We start from the raw sequence: 13,921 nt of genomic DNA, 5'->3' as shown, positions 1-13,921 counted from the left end.
ACCTGTTTGTTATAGTTATTTAATCATGTACCTGATTATATGCCTACAAAATCCCTAACTTCGTGCAAGTTTACCAAGAAGAAGTTATGTTGTTTTGAAGGAAAAGGGTGGTCACATCAAATATTGATTTGATTTAGATTTTTTTTGCTCGCTCACCTTGCATTTTGTTAATTGATAAAAATAAACTATTACCATTTCTATTTCTTTTTATAAGATCAAAAGCACAAATAAAGCACACACGGGTCTTCAGTCAGCAGTAAATCCAAATTGAAATGTATTGAAATGTGATGTTTTGGGGTATTAGAACCACTTCCTCTGCTAAACAAACATTGTGAAAACCAAACTTTTAAAGGCCTGATAGGCGCTACTACTACAGTCTACCAATCCGGAGACAGAGTGTGCAAAACAATCGCAACAGAGCATGTGCAAAAAAATTATATATAAGACTGCTTTCCAAGCTAATAAATCAAGTGTTCAAAATATCATGTACAATGTAGATTGTTAATCAAGCATTTAGTGGTTCCTAAACAATATCCCCAGAGATATAAAATTGAGTAAATGAAACATATAAACAGTCGGGATTGAACAAAAATATACATAAAGTATGGACGTCATAGTCATGTCCCAATTGGTTACCAGAAACACTTCCTCTAAAGCCAAAGTAATCTGATAGGCAGAGAAAAATACGCACAAACAGGTGAAGAAATATCAATCATCCAACATAGTGAAGCACCATAGTCTATGCCCTGTATCACAGAGGTCTGGATTTGAACTGTTTAAAAAAAAAAAACTAAATAGATCCATAATCGGAAGCCAAGTCGATCTCGGCCATCAGTTACAAGCGGGGTAATGACACACAGCGTCATCCGTAACCTTGGAGACGCATAAACAAAAACAGGAATGCAATCCGGAAACAAGGTGCCGCCCCTTAGTATTATCCGTAACCGTAGCTATGAACCTCTGTGTAAACACTGCCAGTGTTCTGTCGAGAACTCCAATCTATCGAAATCTCCAATCTGACGTCAGGTCTGGTATTTCCATACATCTGATTGGTCCATGTCCAGTGAGTGACAGGATTCACAACCAATCAGATAGGCCCTGTAATCGCCTTTCTTCACTATCTATGTTGCCTCCGCCTGGGGGGTTCAAGGGGGGCGAAGCCCCCCTTGTAAACCTCATTCACCAAGGTTTACTTGGGGTGTATGCCAAAGGGTCTGCAGTGGCCCCCCAGACAGAGGCAAAACAGATATTAAAATAAAAGAGTTACCGGAAGTGACGTCAGATTGGAGTTTTTGACGAACGAGTTCTCGAAAGAACACCAGAAGGCTCATGCTGCAATATCTACACAGGGATCTATCAAAACATCACAGAAAGGGAGGGGAGGGACCAAAGAAACCATAATGGCTAGACTAATATCAGATGAGGCTAAAACTAGAAAGATAATATGGGATTAGGAAGTTTCAGCTGCATAAAACATAATAAATACTATAACGAATCTATAGTACAAAAAGTCAATAGTACAAAAAGGGAAAAAGCGAGGCTAGTCAAATCACCAAAAACAGCCCTGGTATCTAAAGTCAGCATCGATATGAAGCCTCATGCTCTGTAACTGTTGCAATTGTTTTGCACACGCTGTCTCCGGATTGGTAGACTGTAGTAGGAGGGCCTATCAGGCCTTTAAAAGTTTGGTTTGCACATTGTTTGTTTGTCAGAGGAAGTGGTTCATTTACCCCGAAATATCACATTTTAATAAATTTCAGTTTGATCTTGTATCCTTGAACTTCACCCTGGCAGCTGCTGACCTCCCGGTGAGAGAGCATTCACACCGTTGTTACTATATAGATATATATCTTGCAATAACAGACCTAATTCTAGCATCAATTTTAACACAAAATGTTATATAAGGTGGTGTGGACTGTGAAACATCACCACCTAGACTAGACAGGCATCCAAGTAAATTCAGCTCCCTAGTCATCTGCCTGATTAGCCCATTGACACATTAGCCCTACACAAATGTTATCTACAGAGGTCTGGTATCTCTCGGTCAGTTTAGGAATCATGTGCTCTCTATTATATCATATTGGTTAACTCTGCACACCCTTAAAACCCCTGATTTCCAGAGAAGGCTACAAAGTGACCACAAAAAGCAATAATGTAATTGTGAAGGTGGTGCAATACATTACCTTTACAATCAAATCAACATGGCCTTTCACCTCATCACTGGACACAGGTGTATAAGCCCGCACCACCAGGCTCCCATTGACTTTGGCTGAGAGATAAACATGCTGACCTGCAGGGGACACATAGCATTAGAGGACAGGAAGCAATAACAGGAGTATGATATTCAGTTCTGCACACTTTTTATTATGTTATTAAACAGCTTTTACTACACATTTTGTGTTAACAACTAGTGATATGAAAGTCGGAAAAGTTTCTGACAAAGGGATATAAACATCAGATTGAATTCTGCATAAAATATGTCATTATTTGTACTAGAATGATTTTACAATGTACTTTGAATATAAATGTTGTTCCTTTTCCTGTTTTGTGTTTTTGCCAATTCCCGACAGAAGATAAAATTCTTGTCTAAGTCTTCAGCACCTAATCCTGCTACAGTAAAGGGACACTTAAACGGACACTCAAGCAAAATTAAACTTTCATGATTCAGATACAGCATGTAATTTTAAACAACTTTCCAATTTACTTCCACTAAAAAAATTGCACAGTCTTTTTATATTTAAACATTTTGAGTCACCAGCTCCTACTGAGCATGTACAAGAATTCACAGAATAAGTGGGTATGCATTTTTGATTGGCTGATGGCTGTCACATGGTACGTGTATGCATTTGTGATTGGCTGATGGCTGTCACATGTGCTATTGCATTGTTTTTTTATCTTGCATTTGTTATTATGCAAATATACTGTGTTGACTAGTCCTTTAAGTAAAAAAAACATGGTTCAGCTAGAGCATGGAGTTTAGTAAGACACTTTCCAATCTACTTCTTTTATCAAATTCTGCACAGTCGTTTTATATACACACTTTCTGGGGAACAAGATCCTACTGAACATGTGCACAAGCTCACAGGGTATACGTATACTAGTCTTTGATTGGCTGATGTCTGTCACATGATACAGGGGGCTGGAAAATGGGAGAAAAAAATAATTTGACAGAAATAAAATAATCTACTACTTATTTGAAATTCAGAGAAAGCGCTATTGCATTGTCTTTTTATTATGTACTTGTTAATAGTGTAATTCTACTGCATTAAGTAGTCCTTTAAATGCAGTGATAGCTTGATTGTGTAATAGCTTATCTTATACATTAGAATCAGAAGGAGATAAACACAAATTTAAAAGCCTTTTAAAAGTGTAAGTTCCTGTATTAGGGCATAAGCATAATGCAAATTTTGCTACCCCCAAAAAAACAACAACAACCAAACAGCAGTATAAATGTGTTTAAAACATACTTGCATGCATAGCCTTTGAAAAGAAATGGCAAATTTCTAAAAAAGAAACTGCATATAAATAAAACAAATGATGTTCCTTGTGCAAGGACGGTGTTTTTGAAAATGATTAAAAAATGATTAAGGTTTGTCAGGAACGGCCAATTACTAGCAGTGTTTACTTTGGCTCATCAGTGAAGATAAATTGCAGGATGCATTAAATTAAATGCGTTTGCTTATGCACCTGCTAAGCTCTTTACAATGTATAGGTCTTCTATTTGGAACAGTATAACAAAAGTATGTTTTCAAGACAGATGACTTATTTTCATTTAGTTTTTTTTAAATACATAATTAAAGGGACATGAAACCCATTATTTTCCCTTCATGATTCAGATAGAAAACACAACTTTTCTAATTTACTTCTAATATCAAATTTGCATCATTCTCATGTTATTTTTTGTTGAAGAGATATCTAGATAGGTAAACATGCACATGGCTATAGCTCTACATGACAGAAAACTGTGCTGCCATCTAGTGTTTTTGCTGATGTATTACATTGTTGTAAAACTACGGCCATATAGTGCTGCAGACGTGAACATTCCTAAACTTACCTTCCTGCTTTTCAATAAAAAGGTAACAATAAAACAAAAAAAATGATAATAGAAATAAATTGGAAAGTTGTTTAAAATTGTAATCTCTGAGTTATGAAAGAAAAAGAAATTGGGTTTTATGTCCCTTTAATACAAAATGTGGCAGTTACAATCCCCTTAAAATAAGGTTACATTTTTGTGTGAAAACTAATACAGCAGTAAATTAAAGGGCCAGTAAAGTCAAAATTAAACTTTCAAAATTCAGATAGAACATGAAATTTAATCAACTTTCCAATTTACTTCTATTACAGATTTTGCTTAGTTCTCTTGGCCTCTTTTATTAAAGAGTAATCCTAGGTGAGCTCAGGAGCGTGCACATGTCCTTAGCCACCTGGCAACAGTGTTTTCAACAATATTTAAAACAATGTTTAAATAGTTGCAAACTCTGCTGCCATTGAGTGTCTGTAGCATTCTGTTTACAACTATGTATATTATTGTAAACATTGTTGCAAACACTGCTGCCAGATGGCTAACGTGCATGCTCTTAAAGGAACAGTCTATAATAGAATTTGTATTGGTTTAAAATATAGAACATCCCTTTATTACCCATTCCCCAGTTTTGCATAACCAGCACAGTTATATTAATCTACTTTTTACCTCTGTGATTACCTTGTATCTAAGCATCTTCTGACAGCCCCCTGACCACATGAGTTTGTATTTATTATCTATTGACTTGCATTTAGTACTGTGTTGTGCTTACTCTTAAATAAATCCCTGGATGTTAGCATAATGTTATCTATATATGGCCCACATGAACTATCAGTCTCCTGTTGTGAAAAGCAAATACAAAAGCATGTGATTAAGAGGCTGTCAATAGAGCCTTTGAAACAGGCAGAAATTTAGAGGTTTAAATATTATAACGTATATTAATCTAACAATGTTGGTTGTGCAAAGCTGGGGAATGAGTAGTAAAGTCATTATCTAACAATTTTTGTGTAGACTGTCCCTTTAAGCTCACCTAGTACTACTCTTTAACAAAGAATACCAAGAGAACTGAGCAAAATTGATAACAGAAGTAAAATAGAAAGCTGTTTAAAGTGCCATGTTCTATCCAATCCAATTAAGTTTAATTTTGGCTTTACTTTCCCTTTAACCCAGGGGTTGACACATCTGTTTAAAATTTAGGAGCCAGTAAGAATATTTATCAGCCAGACATACTTTTAGCAGCCAGACACTGGTATTTGTGTTTTTATATATATATATATATATATATATATATATATATATATATATATATATATATATATATATATATATATATATATAGAAAGCCAGGAAGTTAGGACCCAGGGGTAACATTGATTCTAGGAGTCAGTGACTTCCTGGCTCCTGGGTTTGTTGAGCTCTGATTTAACAAATAGAAACAGGGTGGCCAATCACAACATTTTAGGTTATTATGTTCAGTAAATAGTCTCCTCCTCCATATGAAACAGAGTTATAAGTGTTCTCTTCTGGATCAGTACAAATAATGCTGATATAACATATCAAACAGTAGTTGCATTTCATACAATGAATGGCAGAAAAATAACTCACAACTATTTATTACCTATAGGGAGGCCCAGAACATGTTCTGCAGAGGGTAGTCCAAAAATAAATTTCTTAGTGTCATGGCTGATTTCCTGTGGGCCAGCAAAATGTACATATTTTATTATAGCAATGTTCCCAATAACTGCAATTTACCGTTTTATTACAGCACAGACTGGACTACCTTTCTGTGCATATTTATCTGTGTGCCTATATATGTGTATGGATATAGGGTTGCCACCTCGGCCATATTTTCCTGGACACTTATGAGTTACGCATGCTGCAGGGTAAGCAGGGCAGAGCATGTATTGTGCCTCTGGACTTTACATGAATAGTGCTGATGAACACAACAATACATGTTCCTTCCTGCACGTGTAACTCATAAGTGTTTAGGAAAACATGGCCGAGGTGGCAACCCTATATGAATATGTTTGTGTGTGTAAATATGTTTGTGTGAGTATGAATATGTTTGTGTGTATGTGAATGTGTTTGTGTGAGTATGAATATGTTTGTGTGAGTATGAATATGTTTGTGTGTATGTGAATGTGTTTGTGTGAGTATGAATATGTTTGTGTGAGTATGAATATGTTTGTGTGAGTATGAATATGTTTGTGTGTATGTGAATGTGTTTGTGTGAGTTTGAATATGTTTATGTGAGTATGAATATGTTTGTGTGAGTATGAATATGTTTGTGTGTATGTGAATGTGTTTGTGTGAGTATGAATATGTTTGTGTGAGTATAAATGTGTTTGTGTGAGTATGAATATGTTTGTGTAAGTATGTGAATGTGTTTGTGTGTGTGAATGTGTTTGTGTGTATGTGTGTATCAATATGCTTGTGTGTGTATCAATATGCTTGTGTGTGTATAAATATGTAATGTTTGTGTGTATATATGTATGAATATGTTTGTGTGTGAGTGTGAATGTGTGTGTGAATAAATATGTAATGTTTGTGTGTGTGTCAATATGTTTGTGTGTGTATATATGTATGAATATGCTTGTGTGTGAGTGTATAAATATATGTGCTGTATGTGTGTGTAATATGTGTGAATATGTTTGTGTGTGTTTATATGCGTATAAATATGTTATGTTTATGTGTGTGCATGTGTATGAATATGTTTGTGTCTGTGAATCAAAATTAGGGAACAATAAAATAACTTTGTATGTGCCTAGTATGAATCAGCAATAAAACACTGAATTACATTATATTACCATACAAAACAAGTGTTTTAAAAGTATTTAAATTTGTCCCTTTGTTAGTACAATTTGCAGAGCTCTGATTGCTAATTGCTCTAATTAACTGTTTCACTGCTGGGCCACAGACAAAACTGGCCTTAGAGGGAACACTGATGTATCTTGAATTTTTTCAATGCAGGTGAAAACAAGTTGGTTTTACATCATTTGACGTTTTAAAATGGCTGCTGAACTCCTCCTATCTGTAACATCATCATGTCCTAAGGTGTTGTTTCCTAATACTCTGTCCCGTGCTTGAGGGTGTTTGTTTTGCGCATTCGCTATGCTCAGAAACATGAACAGGAGCAGGGGATATTTTATGGGCAGACTCTCTGGTAACAAACTTATTTCCATTTTTTCAAAAACTGCTGCATGTTTCCAAATGATTTTTGACCAAGTGACTTGAGTAGCACACACACTGCGCATGCGCCAATCGCTGTGAAGATGCATGATTCATTGACTTGCTGCCAATTAGATACAGAAACCCCATAGGACCTGATGTCACAGATAGGAGGAGTCCAGTGGCCATTTTAAAACGGCAATGTAAAACAAACTTGTTCTTGTCTACATTGAAAAAATGAAAGATACTTGGCATTATGTAATACGCAATAATATGGGGGCAAGGGATCCACAACGGTGAGTCTATTATTGGTGTAGACTGTCCCTTATTAATTCATGGTGAATCAAACATTAGTTTAATGTCCCATTAGTTGTGGGCTAGGCAGAATGTTTCATTACTGCATTACTTAAAGAATCAGAAATGAAATTGTATTTATCTTGTACTTTAGCAAATTCATTTTCTAGCTTAAAGGGATATGAAACCCACATTTTTTCTTTCATGTTTCAGATAGAGCATACAATTTTAAGCAACTTTCTAATTTACTCCTATTATCAATTTTTCTGCATTCTTTTGGTATCTTTATTTTAAAAGCAGGAATGTAAAGTTTAGGAGTCGGCCCATTTTAGGTTCAGCACCTGGATAGCTCATGCTGATTGGTGGCTAAATGTATCCACCATTAAGCAAGCGGTATCCAGGGTGCTGAACCTAAAATGGGCGACTCCTAAGCTTTACATTCCTACTTTTTAAATAAAGATACCAAGAGCACGCAGAAAAATTGATATTTGGAGTAAATTAGAAAGTTTCTTTAAATTGCATGCTCTATCTGAATCAAGAAAGAAAAAAAAATCGGTTTCCTATCCCTTTAAAGGTTCAAAGTCTACAGTTATTACCTGTTTTTCAATAAGAGGTAGTGGATACTTTGCATTGGGATCCCGCAGAGTTAGTGGATTTTTCTTCTCTTTAGATCCAGCAGATTTAACCAGGAAGATCAGAATGGTCGTTCCAATAACAACTAGAGCAATAATCAGGTTGGAATCCTGAAATATGACAGATATGTATAAACACACTGTTCAAACTAAATATAAGATAAATAATATTTTTTTTTAGTTAGTGACAATGTTAAAACATCCAAACATCCCATAACTGGCAGCTCGGTTCCATTATCCCTTATCCCTTGTTCCTTGTGCTCTAATTTATATCCCAGGATAACTCCAAGAAATTGGAGATTGACCAAACTCTGACCAGAAATTTGTATAAAAATAAAACAAAAAAAACACCTCCTCCAGGAATTCCTAAATCCCATCCAGATACCTACACTTGACTTCTAGATTCCACCTCTTGGTTTTTTCTTTTCCAACCTAAGTAATTTTAACAACTCTCCCTTATGCCTGTTCCTGGGATATCACTTTAAAATGTTGTGAGGCATGCAACATTAAAGGGATGGGAAAGTCAAAATTAGAGGGACATTAAACACAAATATTTTCTTTCATTATTTAGATAAAGCATGCAATTTTAAACAACTTTCCGATGACTTATGACTTCAATTGTTTTATTAGCTTCATTCTCTTTATATACTTTGTTGAAAAGCATATCTAAATATGCTCAGTAGCTGCTGATTGGTGGTTGCACATAGATGCCTTGTGCGATTGGCTCACCCATCTGCATTGCTATTTCTTCAAAAAAGGACATCTAAAGAATGAAGCAAATTAGACAATAGAAGTAAATTAGAATGTTGTTTAAAATTGTATATTCTATCTGAATCATGAAAGAAAAAAATTTGGTTTACTGTCTCTTTTAAGTTGCATGATTCAGACAGAGCAAGCCATTTTAGGACATTTTTAAATTCACTTCTACTTTAAAATTTACTTTGTTCTATTGGTACCTTTTCTTGAAAAATAATATGTGCATATCCTTTCACCATTGGGAGCTAGCTGGTGATTGGTGTCTACACATATTTGTTTCTTGTAATTGGCTCACCAGATGTTTTTAATTAGCTTCTAATAGTGCATTGCTGATCTGGAGCAGATATGCCGAAATTTAAGACAAAATTAATACAGAGATGTTTCTAATTATAAACTGTTGTTACACTATCCAACATAAAATGATCCTATGTCTCATACACATGTAGGAACAAACATTGGTATGTGAACCTAAATACAGATTATTATTTACATACTTGTATGTATGTTTTATTAAGTTTTAATATATTACTATTGTTTATGCCAGTATTTCTAAACCTTTTCTGATGACAAATTTGATTCAAATATGAGGACTGAGTCATCTAGGGTTTTCTGGACATGTTGATCTCACTGGTCAGTGCATGTACTAAATAAATACCTGCAATGTTAGTGCCTATATTTATGCAAAGCTTAGGGTCTGAGTCTGTAACCTACGGCTACAGTGATAACCAGCACAGCGCATGGAAAGCTCTGGCATATTCCCCTCGCACTAAAATAAAATTGTAAAAAAAACATATAACAGTGTTGCTGCTCTAAGATTGTGCCCCCCTGCTTGGGTGCATTAAGGCGACTGCCTAGCTTGTCTGTATGCAAGCGCCGGCCCTGTTCCCCTGGTTGTTACAGAGCATTTCCAGAATGGGCACACTACTCATAATGCACAATACCCTCGGTAGTGAACCTAATCAACAATAAAATAATTGTTGGGCCCCTAAAGGTAACTCAGTAGAAAGCAATAGTAATAATATACATGCTGCTCTGTATAATGATTTTTAAGACAGACAGACATACAGAAAGACAAATGAATGGAATAGCAACCTGCACTAATAAAAGACTCCCTTGAATTTGGATTGTACAAATTCTACACACTCCTGTGTATAGACTGACTGCTATGGGCCCACCTAGCATTTGAACCCCGGTGCCACTGCACCTGCTGCACTAATGATAGTTCTGCCCCTGAATACCCTGACCAATGTCCCCCTTAGGTGAGCTGTGCCAGAATGTTGGCATCATATGCACTTATGACTCCAGGGATGAAGGATTATCTGAGATGTCACTAGAAGTGACCCACGTGAGTAGCATATGCTCACACTATCACACCACACTAACATACTCTTGGAACTGTCACTCTCCTGCCTCTGTTTATAGACCGGGAAACAAATGTAGGTTTCCTTGGTGTGACTGAACAGTGAAAGCAGTGTTATCCCTAATTGCTAGGGACACAAAATTGATCATTGTCACTCACACAACTTCAAACTTCACTGGTGACAGCAGAGCACAGACCTCACATTGCCCAGCAGACACCTAAGTTGTACTCATCCTGCTCTGTACACATATATAGTTTATGTGACCATATAACACCTGCCTGCTACTGTTTAAAATCCATTTACTTTTTTGAGTTACGTTGCATAATTGTATAAACAAATTCATGTTAATAAGCAAAGCCAATGTATCTTTTTATAAGAAAGGTGGTGACCCTACAAACAAACTTTAAACCAATCACCTACAAAGCAGTAACCTTTTAAAGCGGTTAAAAGAAGTTAATTTGCAGGTCTATAGCTGCTTGTGAAAACTGCCATGATGGTACTAAGGTAAGCTTGTGTAACTGCATTATATAAACATTAAAGGGATATGAAACCCAAACATTTTGTGATTCAGATAGAACATACAATTTAAAAAAAACTCAAATTTATTTCTATTATCAAATTTGCTTTGTTCCCATTGTATTCAGTGTTGAATAGATACTTAGGTAGGCATCTAGAGCACTACATGGCAGGAAATAGTGCTCCCAAATAGATAACATTCTTGCAAAACTGCTGCCATTTAGTGCTCCAGACAAAGTTGTTTACAATTGTATTCTCTATCTGAATTATGGGGGGGAAATGTCATGACCCTTTAATGACTGGTAAGTGGCATTCAGTTTGCTGTATCATGCACAGTATTTAAAGGGACACTGAACCCACATTTTTTCTTTCATGATTTAGATAGAGCATGCAATTTTAAGCAACTTTCTTATTTACTCCTATTATTATTTTTGGTAACTTTATTTGAAAAAGTAGGACTGTAAGCTTAGAAGCCACTTTATTTTTGGTTCAGCTCCCTGGATAGCAATTGGTGGCTACATTTAGCCACCAATCAGCAAGTGCTACCCAGGTGCTGAACCAAAGATGGGCTGGCTTGTAAGCTTTCATTCTTGCTTTTTAAAATATAGGTACCAAGAGAAAGAAAAAAAATGATAATAGGAGTAAATTAGAAAGTTGCTTAAAACTCCATGCTCTATCTGAATCATGAAAGCAAAAAATATGGGTTCAGTGTCCCTTTAAATAGAATGGTTACAAAACATAGCTTAATTTGTTACATATTTTATTTATGTTTTTTATAGTGCATAAAGAAATCTAAACATTTTAGCTTTTAGAGATGTACATTAGAAGACTCTTGGAGAGACATTTAAATGAATATTCTGCTGTAAAATAAAATGCTGTATTTTGTTAGAACATTTTATTTTCATACTAATTCCATTTCTTTCTATGTGTTTAATTTACTAAGGGTTTAAACGCATAGAGGTCTATCCACAAACCTGCAGCTTACCAAGCTGAGATAAAGTTGGTTAAACTCCAAAAATCTACCTATTTATTTACATTTGAGCTGTCAAACATATTGTGCAACTTTTAAAGGGACATTAACCACTTGAATATTACTTCTTTAGTAGCTCACTCATAACTGCCTGTAACTGGCCTTAGCAATGGAGATAATATACTTATAAACCTAGGTTACATAATGGCAGTACCCTTTACATTACATAGACTAAAACTTGACCCTTGTTTCTTAAATATTTCTATTTTTAATATACTTACATATTTAAACTAATTTACAAATATTGCATCTTCATTTTATTCTCAGGCTAATCTTTGCTTTAATACATCATTATATCTAGCATATATTTAATGTTTAAAGCCAATTTAAAGAAACAGAGTTTTCTCATCCAATTTGCATAAAATATGTTCCAATTAAAGGGATATGTTGCCCAAAAAATTATTTTGTAATTCAAACAGAGCAGATAATTAAAAAAATAAATAATTGATTTCTATTATCAAATTCGCTATGTTCCCGTGATATTTTTTGTTGAAGAGATAACCATGTAGATGTATAAAGCACTACATGGGAGGAAATAGTACTGCCCCCTAGTGCTCTTGCAGATTAATAACATTTTTACAAAACTGCTGCCATATAGTGGTGCAGATGGATGCACGCTCCTGAGCTTTTATCAACAAAATATACCAAGAGAACAAGTGGTAAATTTGAAAGTTGATTAAAATTGCATTCTCTATCTGAATCATGAAAGAGCAAATTTGGGTTTTACATCCCCTTAACTAAAAAGTATTTGTTTGGCAGCAATTGCATGTCAGTCAGTGAACCAACTTGATAGGGGCGAGGTGCCTTAAATATATTGTATAAAACACATATTGTACAAAAATCCTCTGTGTTAAGTTATTCTAAACATGACTAATATTGAAATACAGTCACACAAAAAGGGGATATACTTAGTGTAGATAACTTAAATGCAGTTATGCATTAACTACAGTTTCTTTCTGTTCGTATGTAGTAACTCATTGTGACAGTGCCTATTTAATCAATGAGTTATCCCAGAATCCCCTTCCCCACTCATAACTCAGAAATGTGCACGTATCCCAGGCACCTCCCTATGGTATGACACCACCTCATCTCTGTCCCTTGGCCAATAGCTTTACAGCTCCTCCTGATAGTATTCCTGTCTCAGATAAGCAATATTAATGCTAAACAACTTCAATATAAAATAAGCATACATTATACCACAAGAGTGATACAAACAATATTTAATCATTTGATACAGTCTATAGAAATAGATATATAAAAGTTATTTCTCTAGTTGTCTTTACTGCCAGTTAGAGAAGCATGACAGTAAAGAAATGAGCTGTGCAAATTACAGACAACCTGCATTGGGGCACTTTGCTCTTAGTGTAATGTCCTGCAGGGTCAGTGATAGTGAATAGGGTGAAAATCAGTAAGGGAATTATGCACAAATTGCAAGTACTTGGCAGTGCCAGTTCTAATGAGAGGCTGGGGTAGCTCTGCACTTTCAAATTTCAATGGTGCTGACAGGTCTTTTGCTCTGTTCAGGAAAAGGGAAAATTAATTTAGAAATAAGTATAAGAAAATGCTGAATCCACCCTCCATTCTTGATATGAAGCTTTGTTAGCACCCAACAATTTTAAGAATAAGGACCGCCCATGTTAATTGATGGACAATACAAAATGTTGTTGATTTCATGGAGTTAATTCATTTAAGTGCAGAGATAGAGCTTTAGAAGCTGAATAGTTTGATCATAGTGGAGAATCAGCTTTGTGATTACAGCTTTTTGAGACTGATACAGCAGGAATAACATACACAGAGGAGTCACTTACCAAAGCAATATCCATGGCAGCTCTGGTGTTTTAGCTGCTTCTGCTTCTTGCAGAAAGGCACCAAGAACATCCCACTTCATAGACCTGCTTGAACACACCAGTGCTCCCGCCCACAGCAAATCCCACCTCTTACAATGCTTCTGCCACTGGGTTAGAGGTCCCTGTGTTGTATGACAGTGGTGTGTTGGGGAGAAGGGGAGGGATAGCTAACACACTATGGCTCACAGGCTCAGACCTGTACAGATGAGAATGGGAGGAGAGGAGCTGCAGCCTCATACAATAAAGCAGTGAAAGGAAACCAATATTGCTCAAAGGGGCTGCTGGGTCCTCAAATG

The 13,921-nt window shown here is 35.7% G+C and overlaps 1 protein-coding gene across 1 annotated transcript in view; it reads right to left on the bottom strand.

Annotated features, from left to right (window-relative positions):
* Positions 1-13,675, bottom strand: part of LOC128665969 (NADH-cytochrome b5 reductase 2) — a 42,506-nt gene extending 28,831 nt beyond the window's left edge. The window contains exons 1-4 of the mRNA XM_053720269.1: positions 13,587-13,675; positions 8,080-8,226; positions 5,640-5,712; positions 2,184-2,290 (exon numbers count right to left, since the gene is read on the bottom strand). Of these exons, the coding sequence (XP_053576244.1) occupies positions 2,184-2,290; positions 5,640-5,712; positions 8,080-8,226; positions 13,587-13,601 (342 nt within the window). The 5' untranslated portion in view covers positions 13,602-13,675. The remainder of the gene's footprint in view (positions 1-2,183; positions 2,291-5,639; positions 5,713-8,079; positions 8,227-13,586) is intronic.
* Between the last annotated feature and the right edge of the window lie 246 nt (positions 13,676-13,921).

Source organism: Bombina bombina, chromosome 7 (genome assembly GCF_027579735.1).
Source record: "Bombina bombina isolate aBomBom1 chromosome 7, aBomBom1.pri, whole genome shotgun sequence".
In the NCBI taxonomy this organism is placed as follows: Eukaryota; Metazoa; Chordata; class Amphibia; order Anura; family Bombinatoridae; genus Bombina; species Bombina bombina.
The sequence above is the reverse complement of the archived record's forward strand: the minus strand, read 5'-3'. Positions and strand labels throughout refer to the sequence as shown.